We start from the raw sequence: 12,957 nt of genomic DNA on the forward strand, positions 1-12,957 counted from the left end.
TGGATGTATGGGTGGATTGATGAGCGGATGGATGGATGGAAGAATGGGTGGAAGAATGGATGGATGGATACATTGCTAGCTAGATAGCTAACTACCTAGCTACCGAGCTACTGTGCTACCTAGCTACTGAGCTTGATGGATGGATGGATGGATGGGTAGATAGTTGGGTGGATCGATGAGCAGATGGATGGAAGAATGGGTGGAAGAATGGATGGATAGATTTCTAGCTAGGTAGCTAACAACGTAGCTACTAGGCTACTGGGCTACCTAGCTACCGAGCTGGAGGGGTGGACGGATGGATGGATGGATGGACAGATGGAAGAAAGGGTCGAAGATTGGATGGAAGAATGGCTGGATGGATATATTGCTCGCCAGCTAGCTAACTACCTTGTTACCGAGCTACTGTGCTACCTAGCTAGTATGTATGTATGTATGTATGTATGTATGTAATTATGTATGTATGTATGTATGGATGGATGGATGGATGGATGGATGGATGGATGGATGGATGGATGGATGTATGGATGTATGGATGGATGGATGGAAGAATAAATGGATGGATGGATAGATAGATAGATAGATTTCTAGCTAGCTAACTACCTAGCTACCAAGCTACTGTGCTACCGAGCTGAATGGATGGGTGGGTAGATGGAAGAAAGGGTGGAAGAATTAATGGATGGATAGATTGCTAGCTAGCTAACAACCGAGCTACCAAGCCGGATTGATGGATGGATGGAATAAAAAGGATGAATGTATGGATGATGGAAAAAAGGTTGGAAGAATGGATGGATGGTTAGATTACTAGCTAGCTAGCTAGTTAGCTATCTAGCTACCTAGCTATTGTGCTACCTGGCTACCAAGCTGGATTGATGTATTGATGAATGGATGATGGAAGAAAGGGTCGAAGAATGGAAGAAAGGATGGCTGGATTTTTTTTAAATTTTACGTCTCTGAATTGAAAACTATTCTTGCTGATTAAAAGAAAGAGTCCCGATAATTTTCTCAATGCCAGTCATGGATGCCTTTGTTATCAGCCGGCGTGTGCTTGTAAAAACACGCACGGTGATGCAATAAAACGACTTTCCCCTTCCTCTTGTTGTCCCCCCCCCCTCCCAACCCCCAAGGCCAGTTATTCACCTCGTGTCGGGAGGTCCAGATGCGACAAGGCGTCAAGATGGACGCTGAATATTACCTCAAAGTCAATTCCCGCATCCTGCAGGTTCCGTTTGATGTCTTCACATATTTTGTAAGTCTGCATCTCCACATGCGCTCATCTGCTCTTTCTTCTTCTACAGATTTATTGCGCGGAAATGCAAACCGATTTCCCGAAAGAATATGTGACACTGCGCAGCGGCCAGACGGACAATTACTCGGAAGTGTACGGCTACAGGTGCGAATGAATGAGCTCCATCTGGTTTTGTGGGCGTCGTCAAGTTGAAATGATGGTCCTATTAATTCATGTAACCAGATTTTTTTAAAATGTAATTACAGTAAAGTCTCGTTATATCGATATTCTCGGGAGTCGGAAAAAATATCGATATAACCAGACTATCGATATATCCGATCCTGCGGGCATGTAATTTTCTCCTTGAGTTCATAGAAATAGTATCGTAATAAGCAGTACTATCAATATAATCGATATAACGAGACTTTACTGTATTATAATTTAATTTAAAAATGTAAAGCCACATAAATTACGATCCAATGTCTTTTTTGGTCTTTTAGCCAAATTTTGGTGCAACTTTCTCATCAATATATATTTTTTTCAACTTTGTCTTACAATGGAGGAATTCCCAATTTACAGTAGCAAAATTATGAAGTACAAGACACAAAGTATACAAATAAAGATACATATAAAGTACATGTATAAATGTATCATTTTCTAAATGATAATTTTACATTTATTAACTTCTTAACTCATTCACTGCCAGCCGTACAAAAATGTGTCCACTCCAGTGCCAGGGTTTTTGTCATTGTCACTCGAAATCCAGGACCCACAGAATATTGAGTTTTAGGACTACATCAACATTCACTTCAGCATTAGAAACCTTAGAATGTCTTCTATCGTCAGAAAGAAAGAGTTAATTCCTACGTTATATGGGTCTGGAGTTATATGAGCTTGAAATGAGGGCAGCTGTCCAAAATACAATGCAATACATATTGATGTATATAGCGTATATTTAACATCAGCTGAAGCTGGAACAAAGCGTTAACTTGGGAAAAAAAGAGAAACGCTGCCCTCTTGTGGAAGGGAAACAGCATTGCCATAGGTCTGGCCCGCGCTTTATCGGCACCCATGCATCTATATGGCTAGAACATCTGCATTCACTCAACCCAGAAGTAACTCAAATAGATAGAAAGCTGGCTAGCTAGCCAATAGATAGCTAGCTAGCTTTATATCTAATTTAGAAAGCTAGCTCGCTAGCCAATAGCTGGCTAGCTATAGTGAAATTTTGGTGCAACTTTCTCATCAAGATGTATTTTTTTAAACTTACAATGGAGAAATTCCAAATTTACAGTAGAAAGATTATGAAGTAGAAGACAAATATTATACAAATAAAGATACATTAATAAGTATATAAATAAATGTATCGTTTTCTAAGTAATAATTTTCCATTTATTTACGTATTAATTCATTCACTGCCAGACGTGCAAAAAGCTCTATCTATCTGGCTTTCTTCTAGCTTTCTATGTATCTGGCTAGTTAGCTTTCTATCTATTTGAGTTATTAATTCAAATGGATAGAAAGCTAGCTAGCTATCCAATAGCTAGCTGGCTAGCTTTGTATCTATCCCGCTAGAACGTCAGCGTTCACTCAACCCAGAAGTAACTCAAATAGATAGAAAGCTAGCTAGCTAGCCAATAGATAACTAGCTAGCTTTCTATCTAATTTAGAAAGCTAGCTAGTACGTAATGTAAATTTTCTATCTAATTTAGAAAGCTAGCTAGCTAGCCAATAGCTAGATAGCTAGCTATCTAATAGCTTTCTATCTATCTGGCGAGTTAGCTTTCTATCTATTTGAGTTATTTCTGGGTTGAGTGAACGCTGACGTTCCAGCTAGCTAGCTTTTGGTCTATCTGGTTTGCTAGCTAGCTAATATTTTACTGCGTAGATAAAAGTTGCTGCGTAAAAATCTAATGAAAGATAATTTTATTCCATATTTTCACATGAACCGTCACATTGAACACGAGGGAGAGAAAACGCTCACTTTTCCACCCGATTATCACCCAACCGCGTCTTCAACTTTGCTTATCTCATCCACGAAGGCTACTGAACCCCTTCGAATGTCCCTACGATGGCAGCCGAAGACAGGACTGCAACTGCAGGAACGACTACAGCACGGCAGGGTACACCCTCTTCCACAAGGTCCGCCTGGATCTGAGTACCCTGAGGGTCCTGAGTGAGTAAATTCCGGATTAATTCCCTGCCTACCGCAGCGAGACCACACACACACGGGCCGCGCGATGCGTCATGGCGTATGGTTTTCTCAAAATCCCCCTTTGCGAATGACCTTGGGAGCGCGAACTGATTGCAAAGTCCGCCATCCCGACACGATTGCAGAGTTAGCATGCGTGGAGAGACGCTACGCTGTTCTCTTCATGGCTAACAAGCACGTGTAGTCTTTTGCATGGTACTCATTTTGGATTTGGCAGCTTGAAAAGAGGAAAGAGAGAGAGAAAGAGGCAACGGGTTCAAGATGAATGCTGACCAGATTCTGTGCCCTCAGGTTGTTATTTCGGATTGAACATTACCGGCACGCAACTCTTATTCAATTAATATAGCTGTTAAAGATCGGGCTTGAATCTAGTTTTGTTGAAGCATTAGCTAAAATGCTAAATGGATTGATTGTACACAAGGTATAAATTGACTCATTCACTGCCATTCATGAATTTATTTCGGAATTGAACATATGACGTAGTGCGGCATTCCCGAATGTATTCAGGTTTTGTTTTTTTTCGGAATTGAGTGCCGATAAAGCGCTGGACATGGCCTCTGGCAATGTTTTTTCCCTTCCACAAGGGGCAGCATTCCCCTTTATTCCATGTTAGAGCTTTGTTTCAGCTTTGGCTGTTGTATAAGCGCTATATAAACCAACATGTATGTATTGCGTTGTACAGGGATACCTTGGCTTACGAACTTAATTGGTTCCCAGACAGCGTGTGTAAGGCGAAAAGTGTGTATCCCAAAAATTAATTTCCCATAGGAAACCATTAAAATGAGGATAATCCGTTCTGAGTTCCCCATAAAACATAATTTTCTAATAATATGATTCATAATTCTCAAGATACAAAAAGGAGAGGAGTAGCAGTACCTTACATTGCAGGAGTTTCTGAAAAATTACCTTTGGCAACACAAAATTCCTACTTATTTCAAACCGATAAACACTTTAAGGCAAAAATTGGTGCATCCAAAAGATAGGAAAAACAAAGTAATGTAGTTTATTCCATACATTGTAAGAATGAAAATTGTAAAGAGCAGTACATTGGGGAGACTCAACAAATTCTCAAAAAAAGACTTTATCAACATCGCAGGGATAATACAAGTGGGCCTCAATCGGCAGTACATTTGCACCTAAAAGCTAGCAACTACTCATTTGACGACAATGAGGTTAAAATCTTAGCGAAAGAACATAGATGGTTTGAAAGGGGGGTAAAAGAAGCGATTATTATAAAACAACAAAATCCATCATTAAACCGGTCTGGTGGGGTGAGGTTCAATTTGGATCGTTCGTACAATAGCCTGCTTAGGGAAAACAGGTTAGGCAACTTTCATAATGCTGATGAGGTGATACCGGCGGGAGTGGGGGAAATGGGCCAGTCGTTAGTCAGGAATGTAGGAACAATCAGTGGGGCCACAGGGAGTGGTCCTCTGCTCCCCCCCAACCTGAGAGTAGGGACCTATCATAGCTGTGTCCGGCGCCGCCATGGCTGGACATTAGGGATATATAAATACGACCAGTCAGACTTTAGTTCGCTGACGAAGCCTCTTGGATAGGAGGCGAAACGTCCGAAACCTGATGACGGCTGAAGAAACCTTCTCATCGATTTATAAATGAAATGTATTATTAATATTTATTAGTAGTATTTGGTAGTATATAGTATATATATATATATTTGGTAGTATATAGTATTGGATTGGATATGCCTTTATTAGTCTCACAGTGGAGAAATTTACAATTTGGGAATTGAAAAGTGGAGCGCCATTTCCGAATTTGTTCGGGGTTTGGTTTTTCTTCCGGGGGTGCTGATAAAGCACTGGTCAAACCTCTGTAACAATAAAACGATGCAACGTTTTTTTTTTTTTTTCTGATTTGTTGTGGGGTCTGAGAATGACCATAAGGAAAAAAAAAAAACATGGTTGTGACTTCTGCATGATTCTAATGATATTTTCATCATGACTGTTTTTCAGTTACTGACCTGCGCTTCTCCCACACTCCCGTCGGTCAACCTGTGCCTTTTGCCACAGCCGGCGATTGTTACAGCGCCGCCAAGTGTCCACAGGTTGGTGAGATAAATCCCAACGCTTTCCATTTTGCCTTAACGGGCAGGATAAGTGAAATATTGATATTCGCAGGGCCAGTTCAGCATCAATCTGATTGGCACTGGGCTCAGAGTGGCCGAGGCCACCAAATGGACATCTCAGGGCAATTACGTTTCTGTCAAGGTTCACAGGTCGGAGGTAAAGGACTTTTGGATCATTTCGGAAATGGATTTTAAATGTTTCGAAAGCAATAAGGATGGGGGAGGGGGGCTCATAATTGGCCACTGGGGAAGAAACATGTAGTAGTGATAAAAGGGAATGCTAACCATTTCTACAAAAGAAACAAAGACAAATCAACAACTAAATAAACAAATGAATGAATGAATGAAAAATCAAATCAATCAATAATACATAAATACATGAATACATAAATACGTAAATACATAAATAAATATATAAATGCATAAATACATACATGCATATATAAATACATACAAAAAACAAATACATAAATAAATAAATATATGGATGGACGAATGAATGAACGAACGAACAAATGAATGAATAGACGAACAGTTGGACGGACTCACTGACATCGACAAAAATAGATATAAACAAGCAAACATATCAACACAAACCAAAAAATAAATACAAACAAACAAATACATCTTGACAAATTAACAAATAAAGATAAACAAACAAGCAAAAGAAATATAAACCAATAAACAAATAAATATTTTTTTAAAGAATTAAACATAAACAAAGAATTGAATACAAACAAAGAATTAAACATAAACAAATAAATAAATATACAGCAACAAATATGAATTAATTAATTAATTAATTAATAGATGGACAGACAGCCAGATAACAATTAAATAACTAGATAAATAAATACATTAAATACATCTGTAACAAAGAAATAGATAGATAAATAAATGAATACATAAACAATTACATAAATGCATAAATAAATAAATAAATAAATAAATAAATAATAGACGGATAGGTGGACAGACTGACAGAATAACAAATTAATAAACAAAGAAATAAATACGTTAAATAAATCGGTTAAAAATTGATCAGTAAATAAATACACAGATGCATGAATAAATACATACACAAATAATCAAATACAGTAAAGTCTCGTTATATCGATATTCAAGGGAGTCCGAAAAAATATCGATATAACCGGGACTATCGATATATCCGACCCTGTTTGCATGTAATTTTCTCCGTGCGTGCATAGAAATAGTATCGATATAACCGGGACTATCAATATATCCGATATCGATAAAAAAATGTCTTTAAAATGTAGGTCTTTAATTCGATTTTTCATTCTGAACAATTTTAGAATTTTAACGGTGTAAATACTGTTCAAAGTTCCTGAAAATGCCACAAACGCAATCAAATTTTGAGGGGAAAGAAAAAAAAGTTATACAATCCCAATAAAATATCTTTCGCTTGATTAAATGAATATAACGCTGGCGCGTGTGGCTGCCGCTGCTCACCCACAGAAAAACTTATCCTGTGACTGTAAAGTAACCTTGAGAGTTTTGAAAGGTGCTTATAAATTATTATTATTATTATTATTATTATTATTATTATTATTATTATTATTATTATCTGTTGCTTTTTTTTTTAAAACAAAAGTGACATTTTCTTTTTTGTTTGATTCCGATAGGACGGGACAAGAATCTATGGGCGTTGCGGTGGTTTCTGTGGGAAATGCATTCCTCAAGCGCACAACGGGCTCCTCCTTCAGGTCCAAAATTTGAACGGAGATTAATAACGGTAGGAGGTCATCGACATCTGCAAGTATGTTTTGAAACCGTCTTCGCCCCAAACGAAATGTGGTGACTCCGGTTGTGTATTACATTTGTCTTTAAAGTGGAACAATCGATATTTGATATAATGAATGATAATCAAAGACACTGGCCGGGCATTCTTATATGAGACACAAAGGCACACAATCATTCACGGACTCGCTGATAATGCCACCAAATGACGACATTTTTACTTTGGTTCAGTTTCGGTGGTGTTATTTTCCTTGAGAGAAGATGACATAAGCAATTTTATTCAAGGGGGAAAAATATATATATATATATATATATTGGTCCAATTATGCATGTACAGTATATTGTGACTTGTTTGCCAGTAAAAAACAAAACACAGCAAGAGTCAGTCACTATTTTAGTTAGCCTCAGTGTGCTTAGCTTATTTTTGTTAGCTGAGTTTAGCTTGCCCGACGCTTTCTTGTTCACCTATCCTAGCTTAGTTTTGTTATTTCACAGCCTGTTTTAGCTTGTCTCAGCTCAAAAACTAGCCTCGCAAAGCCTTGTTTTCTTTGCTATAGCGGCTTTTCACTTATTTTCAAATTAATGTGAACAAGTCTGAGTTGAATCTAGGCTAGTTACTCTCCATTAGCTTTCTTAGCTTTATTTAGGATCCTTTCGCATTCCTTTAGTTTTACTTTAGCTTTTATTTGGTCCAAGCTAATCTTAATTTTGAAATTAGCAAACTGTAGTTTGGCTCATTTTGTTTTAGGTCATCTTACTTGAACCTATCTTTGCTTCTTAACGTTAGTTCATCCGGACCGGTTTTAGCTCAATTTAGCTAAGCTTAGCTTCGCATTAGCTAAACTTTTATGAAGATTGCCACACTAAGTTTAGTAGTTGAGCTCGTTTTATCCCATTTTAGCTTGTTTTATCTATTTTTAGCTTAATCTAGCGTAGCCTTCCCATTATTGGTTCTTTTCAGCCTAGTTTAGGGTGTGTTCGGAAATATGCTATCTTCTTTTTGAATGATTTTCTCTCTCAAATCCGCCTGTTTTATCTTGTTTCAGCTCAAAAACTAGCCTAAGAAAGCCCTGTTTTCTTTTCTGTAGCAGCTTTTAATTTAGCTTCAGTTTCATTTGAACAAGTCTGAGTTGAATCTAGGCTAGTTACTCTCCGTTAGTTCTCAGTATGTTTTAGCTTACCTCGGGTAACCTTAGCTTTATTTAGCCTCCCCTTGGCATTCCTTTAGTTTCACTTTGTGCCTTTTATTTTGTCCTGACTAATCATAATTTAGAAATTAGCATGCAGTAGTTTGGCTAATTTTATTTTAGTTAATCTTACTTGAACCTATCTTGGCTCTTAATGTTAGTTCATCCGGACCTATTGTAGCTCAACTCAGTTAGCTTCATGCCGTTTATCTTTGCTTTGCGTTAGCTAAACTTCTTTATAGTGTCGCGCCGGATTTGGTAAGTAGTTTAGCTCGTTTTATCCAATTTTAGCTTAATCTAGTTTAGCCTCCCCATTTTGGTTCTTCTCAGGCTAGTTTAGGGCGTCTTGGAAAATACGCTAACTTTTTTTTTTTTTCCTCAAATCCGCCTGCTTTTGTTTGTCAGATTTTTTCTATGCTATCCTTTCTTCTCTCAATGTATCTTTTATTTGCCTGTAAATTAGATGATACAAGCTAGAATAGACTAAATCTTCAAGAAGACTCTCTTCGCCGTATCATTAGGAAATCTCAAATGTTTTTTTTTTCAACTTCATTGATCCAAAACTTGCTACTTTATCTTTGTATACTTTATAGATTCTATTATTTTCACAAGATTAACCTTTCTTTCCCTCCTGTCAATTTATCTTGTTGTTTTAGCGGAATGGAACCATTTTCAATTGGCAAAGCTTGACTAATATTAGCTTAATTTAACCTCCGTTTGCTTAGTTTGTCTTATCTTACATAACCCGTTTCAAGTTGTTTCAATTATTTTTATCTCGATGTAGTTTAGATGTTCTTATTTTAGTCACTGTTCTGTTATCTTTGTTCGTGTTAGTGTATGATGTCTCAGACAAGCTAAAGCAGGCTCGTTTTAGCATCACTACACTTAGCTAGCTGAGCTTTGCTTTGTTCATCGCAAAAAACAAGAACAAATGGGATCAAGTTAACCGACTGACTGATCTGGCTTTGTGACTAAAATGCCCCCCTTTTTTTCTCTTTCATTTGCACAATTTCCCCGTATAAACGTCTGGTATCATTTTAGTCCATAAAAGGTGCTGCGATATCATAAAAATATCACGAACAACATCAAATCATCTCTTGAGTACCTTACTGACGCACTCAAGCTCGTCAGCAGATGGTAGCGTGTATTTCTAATCTTTGTGTAATTTCCTCTCAAAACTACTTTGAAAAATGATGACTTTTATGGCTTTTTAAAACACTCGTGTCTGGTTTTTGTCTTGAATGACGTCAAGTTCTCTCACCAAGGCACGTTTCATGTTACCCGCGTCCCATAACGTTGTTTATTTATGTTTTGCCTTATTTATTTCGGAACTACCTATCTGTTAACCATTGCAAAACCAGAAGCGGCAGCAGCAGCTACCAGGTTATTGTTTGTGTATCTGTTGTTGTTTGTAGCAAATAATGGCAAATCTCCTGAATGGTGCTCATCAAGACTACTAGAATGATTAACTCGCAATTACTGGCCGGTAATGTTTGGCTGACAAATACAGTGATACCTCGGTTTACGAACCCCTTGGCTTACGAACGTTTTGGTTTACGAACGTTAAATTTGTGAATATTTTACCTCGGCATACGAACTTTACCTTGGCGTATGAACTTTTTTCGTACACGGAGCTGCCTCAATGAGTGATGTGTCGTTCGCGAACAAGCACGTTCTTCTAACAACAAAATGGCAGCCGACTGTTTTTGTCTTCTATTCCCCGCCCCCAGTCTTTGGTTAAAGCCACGTGATTGGTCAAGAATGCAGCAGTGAGGGGAGGTGGTTTAAACATTAAAGAGACAGGCAAACGACAGTGAGTGAATTTCAACTTTGATAGCTCAAAGGCAGAGTGTAGACTGCAAGGTTAAAATACCCCATCAATCAGGCTCACAAACTTGATGCAAAAAGCTATCAACCCAGCTAAACAGAACACAATTGATGAAGAATTAGATAAAATTATCACAAAGACAGCACCTACAAGGGATCATTCCTCAAGATGACAAAAGAAGGTTACATTCCATCGAGCCATCAATGACCATTACAAAGGTAAATAAAAAGACTTTATTATTCAGTACAGTTTATTTCTTTAATTGTAATACAATAGCACATTTATTCTACATAACATAAGGTATATTTTGTGTAGTTTTAAGGCTTAGAAAATTAGAAAGTAGAAAATTATGTTTTATGGGGACCTGGGAACGGATTATTGTCATTTTAATGGTTTCCTATGGGAAATTAATTTTGGGATACACACTTTTTGCCTTACACACTCTGTCTGGGAACCAATTAAGTTCGTAAGCCAAGGTATCACTGTACATGAAGTAGCCGCAAAGTTTATCGGATTTGCACTGGATGGGCAAAAGTTTTGGGACTGTCAATGATGTTGATGTGTCTTAATGTTGATGTGTTACATTACAAAAATCTCACATTTACATTCTTCATGTTAAATCTGTGCTTGTTTCATTCAACAAAAAAATATATCTATTTTTTGTATTTTTCTATGGTAAGAAGTTGATACACGACAGGTTCATTGTACTTTCTGCCTTTTGGTGAGAAAGCATTTGATTCTGGTGGCATTCACGATACATAGCTGTTACATATAAATGAGCAATTCTTTTTGTCGTGATTGGGCACACTTTTTGTACTAATTCAATGAAGTTTGATGTTTCTCACATTGGTGTTGAGAATGACGGAATCACACACACTCTTAAAGGACAACCGACACGATTTTTTTTGTTTCCTAACTGACATCAGAAAAACGTTTTATAGCATCGAAAATACCCAAAACACGCAGGCTGATATTTTTAGTCAAATGCAAAACACCAATAAAAATGACTTAAAGTGCCTAAAAAGTACTTCAATTTGAAACCGGAAGTGGCCAGTTTCAGAAGGTCCCGCCCCCTTGTTCGTGATGTCACAACAATACGTCTTTCCTTGCTCTCGAATCAAAACAATGGCTTCAGATTCGGAGAAGATGCTTTCGTGTTCCTCATCCAGTTATGAATATGATTGAAATAGTTCTGAAGAAGAAAGCATAAATGTTTGCAATCGATTCCAATTATGAATATGATTCAAATAGTTCTAAAGAGGAAAGCATAAATGTTTGCAATCGATTAAAGAAGTCCTTCCGTATCTGTCAGGACTCCAATGTAGCATCCCAGAAAATGCACAAGATGGCGCCCAAGCTCCGTTGGAAATGGGTTGATTTGTGTCAACTAGTATCAAATAGTAGTCTTGGTGCAACACACAACGATTCACCATCGCGTTATTTATGTGTTTTCCTTCTAAGTTTGCCATCAACACGGATCAACATGAAGTTTTCAGACCAAACAAAGTACCCAAAATGCATTGTGTGTCGCTTTCTCAGTCAGGGGCGTTCCTGATGTGACATCACGTCAGGAATCAACACCAACTCGAAAACAAGACTTCCTGAATATTCAGCGCCAGTCTTAAAGCATAAAATACAGCTATATGTGGTGGAATCCTTGTCAAATACGCTCAGTAGAAGTCACTTGAAGTGATTTTACAAATTATGGACACAACTTGTCCGGAGGCGTCGGTTGTCCTTTAAGCAACTATATTCGCAGTACATTTTTGAGAACTGTTTTTGAAACAAGCATTTATTTTATTTTCACTAAATGTCTGTCCCATTACTTTTGTCCGAGCAGTGTATCACTGCAATTATTACGACCCGCATCGTGTAGCCTAACCCGATTTTAAAAAAAAATAATAATAAAAAAAAACAAGCTTTAACCAAATTTAAAATTTAGACGAACATTTGTTATTGTTGTTATCATACAAAGCAGCTTGTTTTGGTTGAATTAAAAATAATTGAAATGACTATGAAAAAAAATAAATAAAATCAACGAGCAGCTAGAAAAATCTTCATTCACATCAATGAAGGCCAACTGTGCTATGAGGTCTGTATCAGAAAATATAAAAAAATAAAATTAAATACTTGATGCACTATGTGCCAAACGTTTTTTTTTTTTGTAGAGATGTACGCTTATTCTTTGTAATAACCGTGAAAAGTTGTAACTTATGTGTTGTTATGTGTAATATTCATACTTGAACCGCGTGCTCAATACCGTGTGAAAGAATGGGCATTGCAGTGACGCAAACGCCTCTTTATCCAAAGATTTTTTTTTGTAATGAATTCTAATATGACATATTAAAAAAAAAGTATGTACAGTACACTATGTAGCTTGTATAAAAAAAATAAACAATTTATTATGGTGCTTTGTTACTAATCGTACCAATATTGTATGCCATGCCACTACTACTAACACTTTTGGAAAATAAGGAACAATAAATAATTAAATGAAAAACGTTCATTTGTGGGTTTTTTTTTGCTTCTTTTTTTATTATTTTTTCTGAACCGATAGTTTATTGAATGACATTAGCCTCCTCACGCTTGACAGAGGCAATAAGACACCCATTTAGCTTTTTTTTTTGGTCTTTTCACTTGACTTCATTCTTTTTTTCTTTT

The 12,957-nt window shown here is 37.1% G+C and overlaps 1 protein-coding gene across 1 annotated transcript in view; it reads left to right on the plus strand.

Moving 5' to 3' along the window:
- Positions 1-12,790, plus strand: part of LOC148897528 (A disintegrin and metalloproteinase with thrombospondin motifs 20) — a 128,058-nt gene extending 115,268 nt beyond the window's left edge. The window contains exons 33-38 of the mRNA XM_088995813.1: positions 1,125-1,219; positions 1,296-1,390; positions 3,268-3,401; positions 5,411-5,502; positions 5,576-5,680; positions 7,167-12,790. Of these exons, the coding sequence (XP_088851939.1) occupies positions 1,125-1,219; positions 1,296-1,390; positions 3,268-3,401; positions 5,411-5,502; positions 5,576-5,680; positions 7,167-7,271 (626 nt within the window). The 3' untranslated portion in view covers positions 7,272-12,790. The remainder of the gene's footprint in view (positions 1-1,124; positions 1,220-1,295; positions 1,391-3,267; positions 3,402-5,410; positions 5,503-5,575; positions 5,681-7,166) is intronic.
- Positions 12,791-12,957: the final 167 nt, after the last annotated feature.

Source organism: Hippocampus bargibanti, linkage group LG05 (assembly GCF_051943395.1).
Source record: "Hippocampus bargibanti isolate YZ-2025 linkage group LG05, ASM5194339v1, whole genome shotgun sequence".
In the NCBI taxonomy this organism is placed as follows: Eukaryota; Metazoa; Chordata; class Actinopteri; order Syngnathiformes; family Syngnathidae; genus Hippocampus; species Hippocampus bargibanti.